This window comes from Dermacentor albipictus, chromosome 3 (assembly GCF_038994185.2).
Source record: "Dermacentor albipictus isolate Rhodes 1998 colony chromosome 3, USDA_Dalb.pri_finalv2, whole genome shotgun sequence".
Classification (NCBI taxonomy): Eukaryota; Metazoa; Arthropoda; class Arachnida; order Ixodida; family Ixodidae; genus Dermacentor; species Dermacentor albipictus.
The window spans coordinates 8,777,421-8,792,999 of NC_091823.1; the positions used below are offsets into that span (position 1 = coordinate 8,777,421).

At 45.4% G+C, this 15,579-nt stretch overlaps 2 protein-coding genes across 2 annotated transcripts in view; both read left to right on the forward strand.

Moving 5' to 3' along the window:
- LOC139057208 (beta-galactosidase-like) overlaps positions 1-6,667 on the forward strand; it is a 31,136-nt gene extending 24,469 nt beyond the window's left edge. Inside the window, exons 12-15 of the mRNA XM_070535042.1 lie at positions 1,735-1,842; positions 3,486-3,617; positions 4,729-4,974; positions 6,428-6,667. Of these exons, the coding sequence (XP_070391143.1) occupies positions 1,735-1,842; positions 3,486-3,617; positions 4,729-4,974; positions 6,428-6,649 (708 nt within the window). The 3' untranslated portion in view covers positions 6,650-6,667. The remainder of the gene's footprint in view (positions 1-1,734; positions 1,843-3,485; positions 3,618-4,728; positions 4,975-6,427) is intronic.
- Positions 6,668-11,075: 4,408 nt separating this feature from the next.
- The window catches only part of LOC139057209 (beta-galactosidase-like), a 47,967-nt gene continuing 43,463 nt past the window's right edge, over positions 11,076-15,579 (forward strand). Inside the window, exons 1-3 of the mRNA XM_070535043.1 lie at positions 11,076-11,359; positions 13,012-13,175; positions 13,431-13,581. Coding sequence (XP_070391144.1) covers positions 11,198-11,359; positions 13,012-13,175; positions 13,431-13,581 — 477 coding nt within the window. The 5' untranslated portion in view covers positions 11,076-11,197. The remainder of the gene's footprint in view (positions 11,360-13,011; positions 13,176-13,430; positions 13,582-15,579) is intronic.

Below are 15,579 nucleotides of genomic sequence, written 5' to 3' on the forward strand. Positions count from 1 at the left end.
CTGCGGTGGATTTATGTTTGCGTTATTCATGATGACGATGGTGATGACACATGATACCTACTAAGAGCCGCCTCTTAACTTTATTCCTCTGAATTTTACACCGGCTTTTCCAAAGGCAGTCAGCCCTAGGGTATAGCAAGGGCATGTTTAATCGCCGTGCTGACACCGTCGATTTGAAGGAGATGGGATGTTTGTCTACGGTTCCGTAGTAGCAGCTGGACACACACACACACACACACACACACACACACACACACACACACACACACACACACACACACACACACACACACACACACACACACACACACACACACACACACACACACACACACACACACACACACACACACACACACACACACAACACACACACAACACACACACACAAACACACACACAAATACACACACACGCACGCACGCACGCACACTATGAATAAGCATAAGAAAGACAGGGTTATCAACCAGAGGTGGTCATATAAATATATATATATATATATATATATATTTATATGTAGTTACGAAGAGGCAACCCAATGCACAAATGTACGTGCAATTATTTACATGGGTAAAGTTAACGGTAATCGCGCAGTCTGGTACAAAGGTCACAGCTTCAGTGTACAGTCTACCACTTCCTCTTCGTCCCTCTCTTGCACGCACCATCCTGTCATAATGCGCTGTCGTACAGTCTGTACCACATGGTCATACACGGTGTTAGCGTCCCACTGAGACATACAACGTCACACAGTGCGCAGTCACAATTTTTCCCACTATCCGGTATATCTTAAGATAACGCAGGAGCACCGTTGTAATGGCTTGCGCTGACGTCTGCGTATTAGCCAGCGCCCAAGAATTTTACTTTCTGTGAGCGGGCACTTGTCCGCAGCTGGCCTAGCGTAGAGGATAGCGCTGCTCGTTTGCTGGTTGAAATGGGGACACTCGCAAAGCGTGGAAGTGAATGTGCGTCAGTGACTACACAAACTGCTATATATTTTTAAACGAATTCATCCTCGTCTCCTCGGGAAAACGCGCCGCATCAATGCACTTTATACCAGTCCACGTACGGCAAATCCTTCGGTGGCTGAGTGCTCGAGCGACATTACAGCAAGCCATTCAAGACATTCATACGCATTCAACCACCGTTCACGTCTGTTCCCACATAACTAAAAATTATAATGTTGTTACATTGTATAATGTTGTCTACATTGAAATTATTGTATACGTATATACTCACTTTGAATGTATTGTTTACGTTATGCTTTGAACCTCACGAGTGGCTTCACATTATGTAGGCCTTCTTGTTGCGTGGACATGACATATGCTTGAGCAAAAGACGAGGGACGACAGAAGCAACATAGACAGGCGGCCAAAAATCGTCCCTCGTCCCTTGCTGAGCCAGAATTCTGGTAATTATTCATGCACCAACTAGCCCAGCAACGTATTTCATCGATGAAATATAGGATGGCTAGCTGGGCTTTGGTACTGCCTTATTAGAAAACTTAGAGCACAAGAAAGACACCGAAGGAAGAGCGCGTGTGGTGTGCTGTGCACATGTGTTACTTTTCTTCGTTCAATGTATTTCTTGCGCTCTAAGTTTTTTTAATAATGATGAAATTTGTTGATGGTAATGATGGCGATAGTGATGATGGTAGTGATATGTCCCTCCGAATGCCTGAAACGATAAGTTCGCCACAAAGTTTTCCCTTTTTGCCGGTACCACTCTCGACCGCAGAGTCAAGCCCTGGTGCTGTACGACACTGAGGTGAAGTTCCGTCCCAGGAACCCTGCTGTGCTTAGCGTGCCAGGCCTCAGAGACCGAGGATACGTCTACGTAAACGACGTACGTACAAACCACGGCGGTGAAGGCTCATGTCCAGACTTACATACTTGACGCTAAGGCACGAGTTTCTGTAGGATCCGCGACCGTGCTAGAGCAGCTGTAGCAGAACGCTAGGCAACTGCGGTGGCTCTGTCTAGAAATTAGGACTGAAAAGTGATACGTGTTACTTCGCGGAGGATAAGTTCAACACACTACTGCTACAATTCTTACATAAGGAAGGCCTGCAGCCTTTATGTTAACTATCTTCGCGTAGAGCGTCTCTAGGTATATTGCAATTTACTGATGAAAAAAGAACGTGTAATTATAGCGAAAAACACATATGAAAAGTGTAGCACATTAATTAAATGAACAATGGCACTCAGCAATGATCGGGACTCTGGGTCCCACTGCAGACCTTCAACACTATTCTCTATATAGATTGATCTACTGGGAAACGATGGTCGGTGTTGACGTACATTTACCATCACAAACGGTGCAGCAGATGAAAAATGAGAAATTAAGGGAAGACTAGCAGTACACGTTTCATATACGGTTCTTAATGAGTCCGCTGTTCCTGACGGTAATATAATTTGATATCGCGCATATTACTTACGCATGCTTTAATATCTAGATTGAAACAACTTGCGAGGTGCAAGAAATGTGGACATAATCTTCCCTATGGTTTTACCATGGACTGTTTTTATTTACTTTATTTACAAATACCTCAAAGGCTCTTTACATCCGAGCATTGAGGAAGGGAGGGAGGGAGATACAAAAAGGCATATCGTTATGAAGAGTGCGCAATACAGAAATAGTTAAGGAACATGGGTACAAGAGATGTTATTATTACCGTTACATAATTGTTAGCGTGGAACAAGATTTTGTGTAGTAAAAAAGAGGCATTGATAATGGCAGAGATATAAGACCAAGAGGTAGGGTGAACATCACAGAATGAATTCAGACATAGTTGGAAAAAAAGGACCAAGTTGCACAAATACAACAGAGAAAGAAATGGGGAAAAAAGGAGGACGCCCGCTCACTATCTGCGGCACCCGCGATTATGAGCACTTCTGGCTATATTTGTGAAATATGAGGTAAGCAAGTTTAATCTGGGGTAACTAAGGAAAGTGGTTTGATATTTCTTTTCCGAAGGCACCCGAGTCAGTGATGTTAGCGGGGTAATCTGGGAGGTCGTTCAAGCGATCTATGACTCGTGGCAAGGTTGCGCAGTTGTATGCTCTTGTATGGCCAAAAAGGCGCTTGAAACTACGCTGATTGTGAAGGCGGTGGGAAATTCGACATGGTTGGAACAGAGACAGAGTAGAAGGATCTTGCCTGTAGATTATGTTATGCAACGAACATACTATAAAAAAATAGGTACGACAACTCTCCGCGATTATAAAATTTAAGACCATATCGATTACTTTGTGTGAAAGAGTTAAAGGCAAACGTAAAGATTTCAACGATCCTCGCCGAATGCACAATAGACGCTGTTTGCTCAGGCTAATGCATGACATGTAATAACATATATATATATATATATATATATATATATATATATATATATATATATATATATATATATATATATATATATATATATATATATATATATATATATATGTATGTATATATATATGCATTCAGTTCCATTCAATATGCAGGTTTACCGGGGTTTAATTTCGCGCATGGACGATGTGTACGATGTTATGATTCCGGTGAAAGAAGGTCAAAGGCTGACGGTAGTCGTAGAAAGCCAGGGAAGGATTGGCTTCGGAGTTCTCAACGACACGAAGGTGAGTTGCTGTCAAGATGAGCATGCATGCCTTTCGTCTATACTGCAGTTGAAGTTGCTAAGCCATCGCACGTTCTCCTAGAGTAGTGAAGCTCTTGATGACAGAGATAACGGCGCAGTGGGATATGTTCACCCGAAAACCAAGTGCGCTGGATCAATAAGACACATAATGTCTCACACGTGGATGCTTTTTTAGTGCTGCAAAGTCGCGCGGGCTTCGATCGTCCCACAAACCCTTTGTGTGGAATGGACTTCCTCGCCGTCCTTCCGCAGACAATAAGTGCTATTAATACTGCGCGTTGAAATTTTATGCAGTTTTTTTACTTTCGCCAAGTAATTCACTACTCATAAAATATGCCTATGCTTAGCACCTTCGTCGGAATGTAAGGCTGAACGACGAGCACAAGTGAGGGATTAGCGCTCAGAGCTGGTGCCCCGGTCCAGAAGTAAGGCCGCGGTAGCAGATTGGGCCGGCTTAGTTTTCGCTTTTTCGGGTTCTCAAACGTCTACTTATAAGGTTGAATCATGTAAATCATATATAGAGAAGCTAATGTCACATCAAGGAAGGAGAAATACCGGTGAAATACCTCTAACAAAAAAAAAGGAAAAGAAAGGGAGAGCTGAGAAACCTCAACATTAAAGCTGAGTTCCCACCTTCGATCTTCTTGGGTCGCAGAAACTTGCGGAAGCAGAGAGTGAATAAGTGATCTTGCTATCCAGATTTCTGCCATTAGATTGCGTCTTGCCTGGACAAACTCTCAGACACAATGACATTTACAAAGGCGAACATTCTCACATTTTACGAGCAAATGGTTCTAGATGTTCTATTTTCTGTTGGACCTAACTTTGCCAATAATCGAAGTTTACAGGAACGAATCGCAGGTAATTCAGCGTCAGGTGTCGTGTTACAGTGTGATACAACACTTAAAGGCGTATGCTACTGCCCCCGTAAATTCAATCAGATCTATGCTACATTCTGGTAAAACGAAAAAAAAAAACCAAGATCCAAGTCCATTCCGCTGTTATCATTACTGAGGATAAAGAGCGCCGGTTAGCTAAACTAAAAAAAATTGTATTTTTGTAAACGTTACTGTGCTGCTGGTTCCTTTCAGGGCATCATTTCGAACGTGACCCTATCTGGAGTGAATCTGACCGACTGGCAAATGACGTCCATCGACGAGAGAGGGCATCTTGACAGAAATCACCTTCCGATCGAAGGCGCACATTCTTCGAAGGCGAACATGCCTACCGGCTGCATTGGCGCATCCACCAACGGACTGGCAATCTACGAAGCCAGTTTTCCGTTACGGGCGTCCCCTCCTAGAGACACGTTCATCAGGCTCGACCATTGGAAGAAGGTTAGTGAATGTCGACAACCGAGCCACACGTACGATGTGCACAGGGTTAATGGGAAGAGTGCATGAAAGTGAGTAATCAGCAAGGTATATCTCGGAGCTGCTGAACCCCGTCTTTTAAAGCTCCCTTTACCTACTTGGCCTACTTGGCCTACTTTGAATGGACGTCGGTCGATCTTGCACAATAAAAACTAGAGAGGGAAACATGGACGACAAGGAGGAGAGTAAAAGATAAAGGTGGAGGAAGAAAGCGCAAGTGCAAGAGTAGAATGAGAGGTGAAGAGGGCGTGCGCAAGCTGCGAGCGTGCGATCGTCAACAGACGAACAGTGCCGTCTGTTGCCAATCGCCAATCGCAACGAAATTGAAGGTAGGGTACGGATACTTGGAGATGCTACGAAGTTTCAACTGGGATTCTGTGATTGGATTACACCAATATATAATGCCGCAGTATCGTTTGACATTGTTATTGGAATAGGGTTGCCAACTATAGAGTAAACGAAGTCGGTACGGAGGGGGGTAGCTGGCGACGACCGATCCTGTCAGGGTCAGCATTCGCCTGTCAGAACGTGCAATATAACTGTACGGTTTTTTACTCCTGCCGTGTCACTGTTTACAAAAAGGAAGGGGCAGTATAGCCGCCTGACTAACGGGGCTACTATATGGATAGCGGTACCGTGAATGGTTAGGGCCCACATCAAAACTAGAACCACGACAATAAAGAACTTGCCTTTATGCTTATCACAATGCAATCGGACACAAACAGGAACGCACAAACGAGTTGTCAGGCATTATAAGATGAAGATGTGGTCTATTTAGTGTTATCCAGTGGATGAAAAACGAATGTCGGGACACGGGATATTTACTCAGAAGTCGGGACTGTCCCGCTAAATTCAGAATAGTTGGCAAAACTAGACTGGCTGCGAGACAGCCAGATCGCGTGCCTGTTGATGTGCCCATAAGATTTCGTGATTCGCGGAATACGCGGGGTTATGCAGCAGCTTACACAAAAAGCTATCGCTGATCACCTTCGATGGTTTCTGTTCCAAACGAAGATTTCTTAGGCGTTTCCTTTTACTTTGCATGGGCGGCTGTATGGCCGAACAAACTGGACCGATCACGGATAAAGCGCTATCGAAGCTGGGCTAGTGTCGGAGACAGTGACGTCAAATTTGTTGACTTGGTGTACCAACCCAGTGATGCCAGCGCACGAGGTGTGTCCTCCTCGCAACGGTTTTGATGTGGTAATTGTAACGTGGGCCGATCCTGGAGGTAGTGCAACGCCACAGGCACTCGCATACCTCGTAGCATTAACCATTATATCTAACCACTTAAAGTGCCCAGCAGCATACCTTAGTAGGTTTGGCGGGCAGTCATCGCTAGACTTCGTCCTCTGATGGTATCGGCCCAACGTTTTTGCTGTCTGTTTCTCTTACATTCCACGCTTTCATTGTGCAGGGTGCTGTCTTCCTTAACGGCTTCAACCTTGGTCGCTACTGGACACCCATGGGACCGCAGCAGACGTTGTACGTGCCGGCAGTGCTCTTCAAAACTCACAATGTGCTTCACGTCATGGAACTTGAGAAGGCGCCGTGTGGGATTGGATCCCGCGGCTGCTTCGTGAAGTTCGTTGATACCCCCGACATCAACGGCACCGTCCCATATTCGTCAAATCAATAAACCACTGAGGCAACCAAATATTTTACAAAAGAGAACTTTATGCAATACGCAGCGCGGATGGACAGGAACGGCAAGGTTACATGAAGACAACCGCCACTCAATGGATGTGCTGTTCTATTGCAGAAGACAAGGTCTCGGGTTTGATTTACGACCGCGGTGGTCACAATTCAATGGCGGCGCAATGCCAAGCCGCTCGTGTTTTGAACACGGGGGACGCGTTACAGAACCTCGGGCGGTAAAGGTAATTCGGAGTGCCCCTCTACGACGCCACTTGTATATGCTTGGGTGACATAGCCCAGCCAACCATCAATCACATCAACAACAATCTTGCGGAGGTTTCAACTAAGTTTTGTTAGAAGGAGGTTAAGCCATGCAACCACAGACGCCATATTTGAACCCTAGCAAATCAACAAAATCATAAGGTAGTCGACTGGCTCCTATCACGAAAACTACCTGTCAAAAACAGCGCCTAAAAACTTTGGAACAGAACTATAGATGCCCGTCCCCAAACACTCACAAGTACGCGTTAAATCTGGTGCAAACGCTGGAGAGGGTCTCAGGGGGCTCTTGTGAAAAGTGGGTAAACTATTTTCAAGGACCAGGGCACATATTCACAAAACTTCTCTTGTGTAAAGCCTCTTCTCATTGGCAACTGTTTGCATGCCTACCACGCATGACAGACACGTGGAAAATGGCCAGATTTGGGATTTTAGCTGATGTACCGAAATAATTAATTGAAATGTCCGGATCCTTCTTTTTGCGTAAGTACACGTTGAAACATAACAAATTATGGCAACTTCTCGGCCCGGGACCAGCCTTGTCAAGAATTATTTTACAGGCGCATGACAGCTAGTATTGCTGCAACATTGCGCAACTAGTTGTAAAGAAGTTGTAAACAGAATTGACAAAGCAAGTGGGATGACATACAGTACAATAAAGACTCGCACAACTTCCCTATGCGCGACGTGCAGTACACCGCGAAGACACCATTGTCAGACGAGCGTTATAACAGATACAAGGGAAACGCATTTCCGGGAAATGCATTTACCCACAGGAGGTATGCCGGCAATGCAAGAACATAATCACAGGAACAAGTTTTTCCATAAGTGAACTATATTAAAGGCCATGATGTTCCATGAATTTACACATCAAAGACAACATAGCATTGCTGCAACATTGCGTAAATAGCAACAAAGCTGAAGTACTAGTCACGAATGAGAAGTGACGATCACCATTGTCACTATCGTTAAGCGAATGGCAACAGACACATAGGAAAAGCAAGCAGAAGGGACAGACAGGAAGTAGAATTACGTATTCAAGAGAGTAGATACTTACAAGAAATACGTTCTTTCAAAGGCATCCCTGACCATCGAGGGAATACAGAAAACGGAGACAATACATGGCGCCTTTGCGGAGGTATATTGCACGTCACGCAGGCGGAGGTTATGCGCGTCTTTATTTCACTGTGTACAGGCACACTGTCTTTTGTATATTCTGCCTACAATTTTTTCACAACTCGTTGCGGAATGTTGCGGCAATACTAGCTGTCGGGCGCCTGTAAAATAATTCTTGATAAAGCTGGTCCCCGGCCGAGAAGTTGCCATGTGCTTGCTGAGTTTTTCCACGTGGACTTACACAAAATAGAAAAAAATCGGAACGTTTTGATTGAATATTTACGTATTCGAGCTAAAATCTCAGCTCAGGCCATTTTTATGCCCAACTAGCTTTGAAGAAAAACACCATCAGCGATTATTTTCATCGTAAGCGAATAGCCGATCGATTCTAGAAGGCTATTCACTTTTTAAAAGAGATGACGCTCTTGAGGGCGTATATTTGTTGCAGTTAGGGGCATTTAGGCAGCTTTGTTGTTTCATTGCACGATTTCGCAAATACGGTCGTTAACATCAGTGGTGGTGTCGGAGCCCACTACGCAGTTATCGGCTCTATTCTCTGCAGAACAGAACGCAGGCGCCATCTTATTCGGAGCACTCATCCCGTATTCTAGAACGTCCCTCCACTCAACTCTCTACCTCGATTAAATAAAGTAGATAGCAGCGCCACTCTTCAACAGAAGTGGTCACTGTGCTTCATCCACGACAATCCTTGAGAAGTGCAGCGTCTTCATCAGGGCAGCGCTGTGCTCAACTCGGTGGAATGAACACCCGCCGTGGTTGCTCAGTGGCTATGGTGTTGGGCTGCTGAGCACGAGGTCGCGGGATCGAATCCCGGCCACGGCGGCCGCATTTCAATGGGGGCGAAATGCGAAAACACCCGTGTACTTAGATTTAGGTGCACGTTAAAGAACCCCAGGTGGTCAAAATTTCCGGAGTCCCCCACTACGGCGTGCCTCGAAATCAGAAAGTGGTTTTGGCACGTAAAACCCCATATATTATTATATTATTATTCGGTGGAATGAAGGAAGAGCTTCGAATCGAGGATCGTTTGTGAATACGGCCGGGGGTCACAGTATGTCGTTCCCAATGGCGTAGCCTGGGGGTGGCACACTGAGCACGTGATAACCCCCCCCCCCTCCTTATCCGGACGAAATTTCTGTATTAGTATGTGGCCTGCCCAGCCCCTCTCCTTTCTCCCTCCCCTTTCTCGTCCTCGGTCAACTGAGTGTCAATCCCCTCGCGAAAAAAAGAAAGAAAATTCTAGCTACACCATTTCTGGTTCCATTCCTCGGTATTGAACAAGTGAAGCGGAGGTCTTCGTTCCGACCTTTACCTGACTTTGCTCATGTGATCTGAACTGATAATTCGCGATCAAAATAATAACAGCAATTAAATCATTAATTGATTAACCGACTTGGGCGTCGATCATTCGCCCAGCTCAAGTGTAAGCCGTACAAACACATGTATCTCACAGACGACGTAGCTTCTCCTTTTCTCTGCATATAACCTGCACACGACACATAAACGACAGTGCGCCAATATAGTTAACGGTCGTAAGTCGATTCTCCGTCTAAAGACAGGTTATAAACAATCAAAGGGGTATGACTCTGTATGAACCAGAGTTCATGAACTGTTAATGATATTCATTTCATATACAAACAGTGTGGACAGATGAATGCTTTTACTTATTTCAATTAAGGGTGTGAACAGCGTTGAATGCAATCCAATCCAAGTATTCGAGAAAAGCGAGTCGCGAATATCGAATATTTTTTTTTTCTGAGCAAGTTGAATTATAATGCTTCCATGGAGGACCTCTGGTAAAATAGGAGACGCTTATTTACGTTTTTTGATGCATGCGTGTAATGCCGTTCACCGATGGCTGTCCGGTAAAATGAGGGGCTTCTAAATTGGAAACATGTGCTTTCATTTGTTTGACGTTATGCCACAGGGAAGCAGCCCGTCACTAGATGCACGTAAAATGTGTTCGTTGAAACAGATTTGTGATACCAAAGCACAACGCATTGTTTTAAAGGAATGCAAACATGGTTTCACTGAATAAATATTCGGTTGAATTGCTTAAATCGAAAGCGAAAATTTTTAAGAAGCAAGACATACTCATTGAATGACTTGAAACCATTCAACAAGAATAATCCGCGCTTATGTCAGGAATCGGTGCCTATGCGCCACAACCTCGGCTCTCCTGCGACACAACTATTGCGAACAGTCATTACTTGCATCGGTTGCTCTCTCTTAGAACGGAAACGAACATTCGACGATTTCTAATAGGGAACTGCCGAAACGAATGCAAATCGAGTAGCAAGGACATTTCGATTTGATTCAAAATTTAGCAAAATGCGCACACCTATGTTTCCTTTACGACAGAAACAAAACTTGTAAGGAACAGTAGATTCACACAGAATCTGTTGCGCAACCGCTGTTTGTCACTGGTTCGCTATCATGCAGTCGGCCGTTACGATCGGCTGTCGTTTGTCCGAACAGATCCTGCGTGCGAACGCCTTTGTGAAGAGGAATCCGGGTCACGCAGTGCCCCCCCCCCCCCCCAACCCCACCCCAATTTTGACCTCCATCGTTTCTTCTCAACAGTACTCTGAAGCATGATGGAAGTTCCATGAACCCCAATTTTGACCTCCATCGTTTCTTCTCAACAGTGCTCTGAAGCATGATGGAAGTTCCATGAACACAATTTGTCAAAGTTATTCGCCGAACAAAGCTAGCATCCCAGTCTTTACAATTCAACTTTTATCTGGCTGCATCCAAATCTTTTATAAAATGAATTGTCAGCTATTGTGTCGCCGTCATTTTAGGGGCTTCCACCGACATGCTCCTGCGAGTGTCCTTGGGGTTTCCCATTGTTCTAAGCACCTTCTTGTTTGGCCACCTAAAAAGAAAACCCAGTCGCATCATTCAACTTCTTTTCTTCATTCAATCAAACACATGCGCCAAAGGAGTGTACCGCGCCAGCCCTGTATATCTTCCGCTCATAACGACTCCCAGCTTAAGAGATTGCACAGCGACTTGATGAAGATGAAGCGAGTTCGCGAATACGTTCGGAGCATTGCCATCTGAAGGAGAGAGGGAGAGTGAACGACTGCCTCGAAAATAAAAAGTACGGACACGTGATTGATAAGATAATATGAGAGGCACGCCACAGTCTTGTCTTCCCGCTTTCTGTCAACGAAGGCAAGCTCGCCCGCTTGGCTGTGCAGAACGCCTGTGCCGCTCGATGATGAACAGCCATGCCCAGCTCTTTCTTCTTACGCTGGCGTTATTGGCTCGCCCGGCAGCACTCCAAAACGTGAGTACACGAAAAGACAACGTCTTATAAGCATAGTGCGAGGCTTATGCTGTGCAATTCCGAACATCACTCGATCACCTTAGGTCGTGCAGGGCTTTGTGAAAAAAAAAAGCGAGATGTCGATGTATAGCGAAACGCCGATCGCACGATGGGATTGTAGTCACAATTCCGGCGCCGCGCGCATAGCCGTTGTCGTTGTGGTCTGCCATTACGAGATAAAGATATCGCTTTTAGTGCCATCATCGAACATGCGGCCTTTTCCTCAATATAATGATACTCAAAGCAACTGTATGACCATTAAATTTTTTGTTATAAACAACCAGAAGCAGGAACAAAACACTTATTTATGCTTGTAGAGAACAGAGCATAAGCTCAATTGTCAGTATAGAGAGGCAAACAAATAAATAATGAAGAACCGACCAGGAGGGCTAATTTGACGGGCGCATCGTGTATCCAAGGGCCCTATAACGTAAAACTAATACAATATGTTTTTATTCTAATCGCCTGACGTCAAATATGCGTAACCGCCGAAGCAAGCATCGGGCGTTGACCCGATGGGTTGTCTGAACAGACCAATCAAACGCTCTCGTCGTTCATAGGAGGTCACTTTTGTTTGCTTGAAAAACGAGTAACATTGCCTACGCTGAGCGGCTTGTCTTATCTAATTGGCTGACAAGAGGCGAGGAGCACGCTCAAGTGCCGAGGGATTCGATGGGGCCGAGCCACTGCACTGAAAATCGATAACCGGATGAAAAGGGTGGGGCTGGCGTCGGCGATTGGTCCGCTTTTCTTTACTTAGCTTAAGGTGGCTGGTCGAAAATCGCGGCGGCATGCAACGGAAAGTTAACAATGCCGCTAAAACGGATCCTCAGCAAAGAAGAGTTGGCAGAGCGAGGTCGTAAACGTGCCGAAAGTGCTCGAAAACGTTACACGGCCACGCAAAAAGATTTATTGTACTAAAATAAACCCATGCTCTCCGGCAGGTGTGAGTAGCTAGTGCCTGAGCGATCGGCGGCAGCAATCTTTTATTCATTTCAGAACGGGGCAACCAGCAGCTATTCAGAAGCAAATTCTGTTTCTTTCGGTATATTAATGTCTCTTTAACACGTACACGTCAATTGGACGCAGTGAGTTTTCGTGGTTTTGTGACGTCGCGTGACAGGCAGGTGAAGTGGGTGCAGCCCGAAAACTTTTTACCGATAGCCGAAGGTTAATGGCTAGAAGGCGTCGATTCAGAAATAACTATTTTTCTTTTGTTCGGTCAAATCACGCATAATCAGCGTGTTCACGTCATATCAGATGCGGAGCTATCGCGGTTTTCGTGACGTCGCCTGATATACAGGTAAAGTGGGGGTGGTCCAAAAAAGTTTTTGACCAATCGCGGAGGACTGACTGCAAAAATGGAATAGAAAAGTTTAGAGTAGTTTTACGTTAGAGCACCCCAATATGCAAGCAATCTGCTTATAAACGAGGTTCTCGGTTACACTAAGCCGTTCAGCGTTTCGGCTAGTCTTGTTCTCAATAATTCGGTGATAAATCAGCAGCTGCATCAGTATCTAAAGGCAAAAAGCAGTTAATCGAGATGTTGTAGAAAGCCCATGTCATATCTTGTTGAGGATAATGTTTTGCTCTTTTTTTTGTGGTGTACGCAGACACTTAGGTCTTTCGTGATCGACTACGAGAACAACAGGTTTCTCAAGGATGGCGAGCCCATACAGATCGTTGCGGGTGGCATCCACTACTTCCGCACCCTACCCCAGCAGTGGGAGGATCGGTTGATAACCATGAAAGCGGCGGGACTCAATGCTATACAAACGTGAGGAGAAGTTTACTTTCTGTAGTCTCTGGTTCACTAATATCCCAGAAAAAAAAGAAAAAAAGAAAATGAGCTTACGCTCATGCCTGGATATTGGGGGGGGGGGGGGAATGTCCGGATGTCAGTCGATCTATCAGAGTCGGTCGGCCGGCCAGCATTCCAGCATGTCTACGCCTGTACGAAAGTGCAAAAGACAAAACTTTGGCACTGAAGTCAGAGGTGCCGCACTGCGTACTTACTGCGCACCTGTCGCAGGTACGTCGAGTGGAGCAGCCACGAGCCCGAGGAAGGCCGCTACGACTTCGAGGGCAATGAAGACCTTGTGCACTTCCTGAAACTCGCCCAGAATCACGACCTTCTGGTTCTGCTCAGGATCGGACCGTACATCTGCGCTGAAAGGGATTTCGTGAGTGCTCGTGAGCCCATGTGGTTGTGTTTACATGGAGTATAAGAAAACAAAGGCTCAATGCGAAGCGCAGCACCGTCAGTTTCTCTTTTAGTGCGTTCCTTTCTCTGTTATAGGGATTCTTTGGATTTCTTCAACTTTATTAACCGTGCCATGATTACGAGCGGTTCACCAGTTGGTTCAACCAGTTTACTTCGACTGATCGGCTGCTACCCGTAAAAGCCATATATGCTAAACATTCGCACATACTTTATTTTGCAGTTCACTGTGTTCAGTTGCGCGTACACCATAGAGATACTTAAAGAAAGCTTCTTAGCTTGTGTGCGCGACCATTTGCGTAAGTAAGCTTGATGAAACAGAATCTACATCGGCCTCAAGTTGCGGTGTACTCAGCCGTTCAGGAGGACAGTCATGCACCCGAGCTTTTACCCGGGGCTATTTCATCTCATGCTAGAGTTGGAGGTTATGTTAGTTTTCAGATAACGATTAGCTGCAACGCTGTCGTTGTAACTTCACAGGCTGAGACCGACATCAGCCCGCTGTAGGACGTTCTCTGCAATCTAAGCCCCGGTGACAATTTCTTGAAGCAGCACTGGCAGGGAGCAGGAGGAACGCACGGCGGGCAGAAATTCGTTTTCGGGCTCTTTAGCAGCTCGAGTCTGAGTTTCGTAATTTCACATCGAAAACACACATGCTCGACGCCGCGCATCGTTCCGTAAACCTAGAATGGCCTTTCCTTAACTATTTGGTCTGAGCCTGTTGGTATCTATATATAATGCAAAGTAGATGACAGAGATAGCCGTGTGCAGGGGCGTTTACATCACTTAACTGTACTTCAAATTGATAACAAAAATTTATTTATTTAATGGTACCTGCACAAGTTAGCATAAAGGTAGGACTGGCATGTCACTCCAGGTGAAATCTCGAAGGATGATAGATTGTGCAGATCCGATCGTGCTCTGTGAGAATCGATGTTATGCGAAACATTTTGTGAATAGCTGACTCTCCAGCACTGTTCTGGGTTCCGCAAAACTTTACCGGGTGGACCAATGCGTTTGTGTAAATCGAGTAGTTGCGTGTGTGATGCACACGTAAGATATATGTGGGACGACTACAGCAAGACGACGACCACGTTGACGACGATCACATGACGGCAACGGAACGATTTCTACTGCGGCTATTGGATGCAAACTTATACATGGCGATTGTTGGGTTTTGCATAGGTACTGAACGGGCGTTAGCGAGACAAATATAGATTGTGACGCGATCGGCGACTAAGTGTTATGCAGTCGTACGTACTTACAAAAGAAAAAGAAGAAGCGGGTGCCTCGGTTCTCTTTCCTTTCGTATGTTTATGTCACGTGGTCTAATTTAAAACGACGATGGCATTTACACTCAGGTGGAGAAATGGCAAAACCTGATCAACCTGGTTTTATCACGAAGGCGATGCAACGTCGCACAGTTTCAGTCTATCGTTGGCTGCTACGAAGAAAGTACTGAAGAATGTGTGCCGATCCCGGAGACAGTGCCGCCTAACAGAGCGTCCAAAGCGTGAGCTGTCGCGAGGAAAGAAAACGAGAAAGTGGCACGAGACGAACACGCCAGACGTCTCAAAGAGCTATACAGTTGGCTTTGACATGATATGAGTATGCGTGCGATCGTGGCTTAGTCTGGGACAAGTGCCCTGGGTTTTGGCATGGGGATTGGGACGTCGCACCAAGGATGTTTTTGAACATTAAATGGCAAGAAACACCGACAAAATAATTAGGAGTGCTCCTGTAGTACTACTCTGACAACGAGCCTTATTGGAAAAAAACAAAACAGAGGTGTTACGTGAGAATGCACGAAAGTGGAAAGGCTGGAATAAGTCGATTTGCGCACGAGCCACGACGTGCAACTTATTTCTCGTAAGCAAGCTATATGGTATGTAATGCCAGTTTTCTATTGCAGTAGGTTAAATGTACAAAAAATGCACAGAGTGCTCGCGGTCTTTATTTG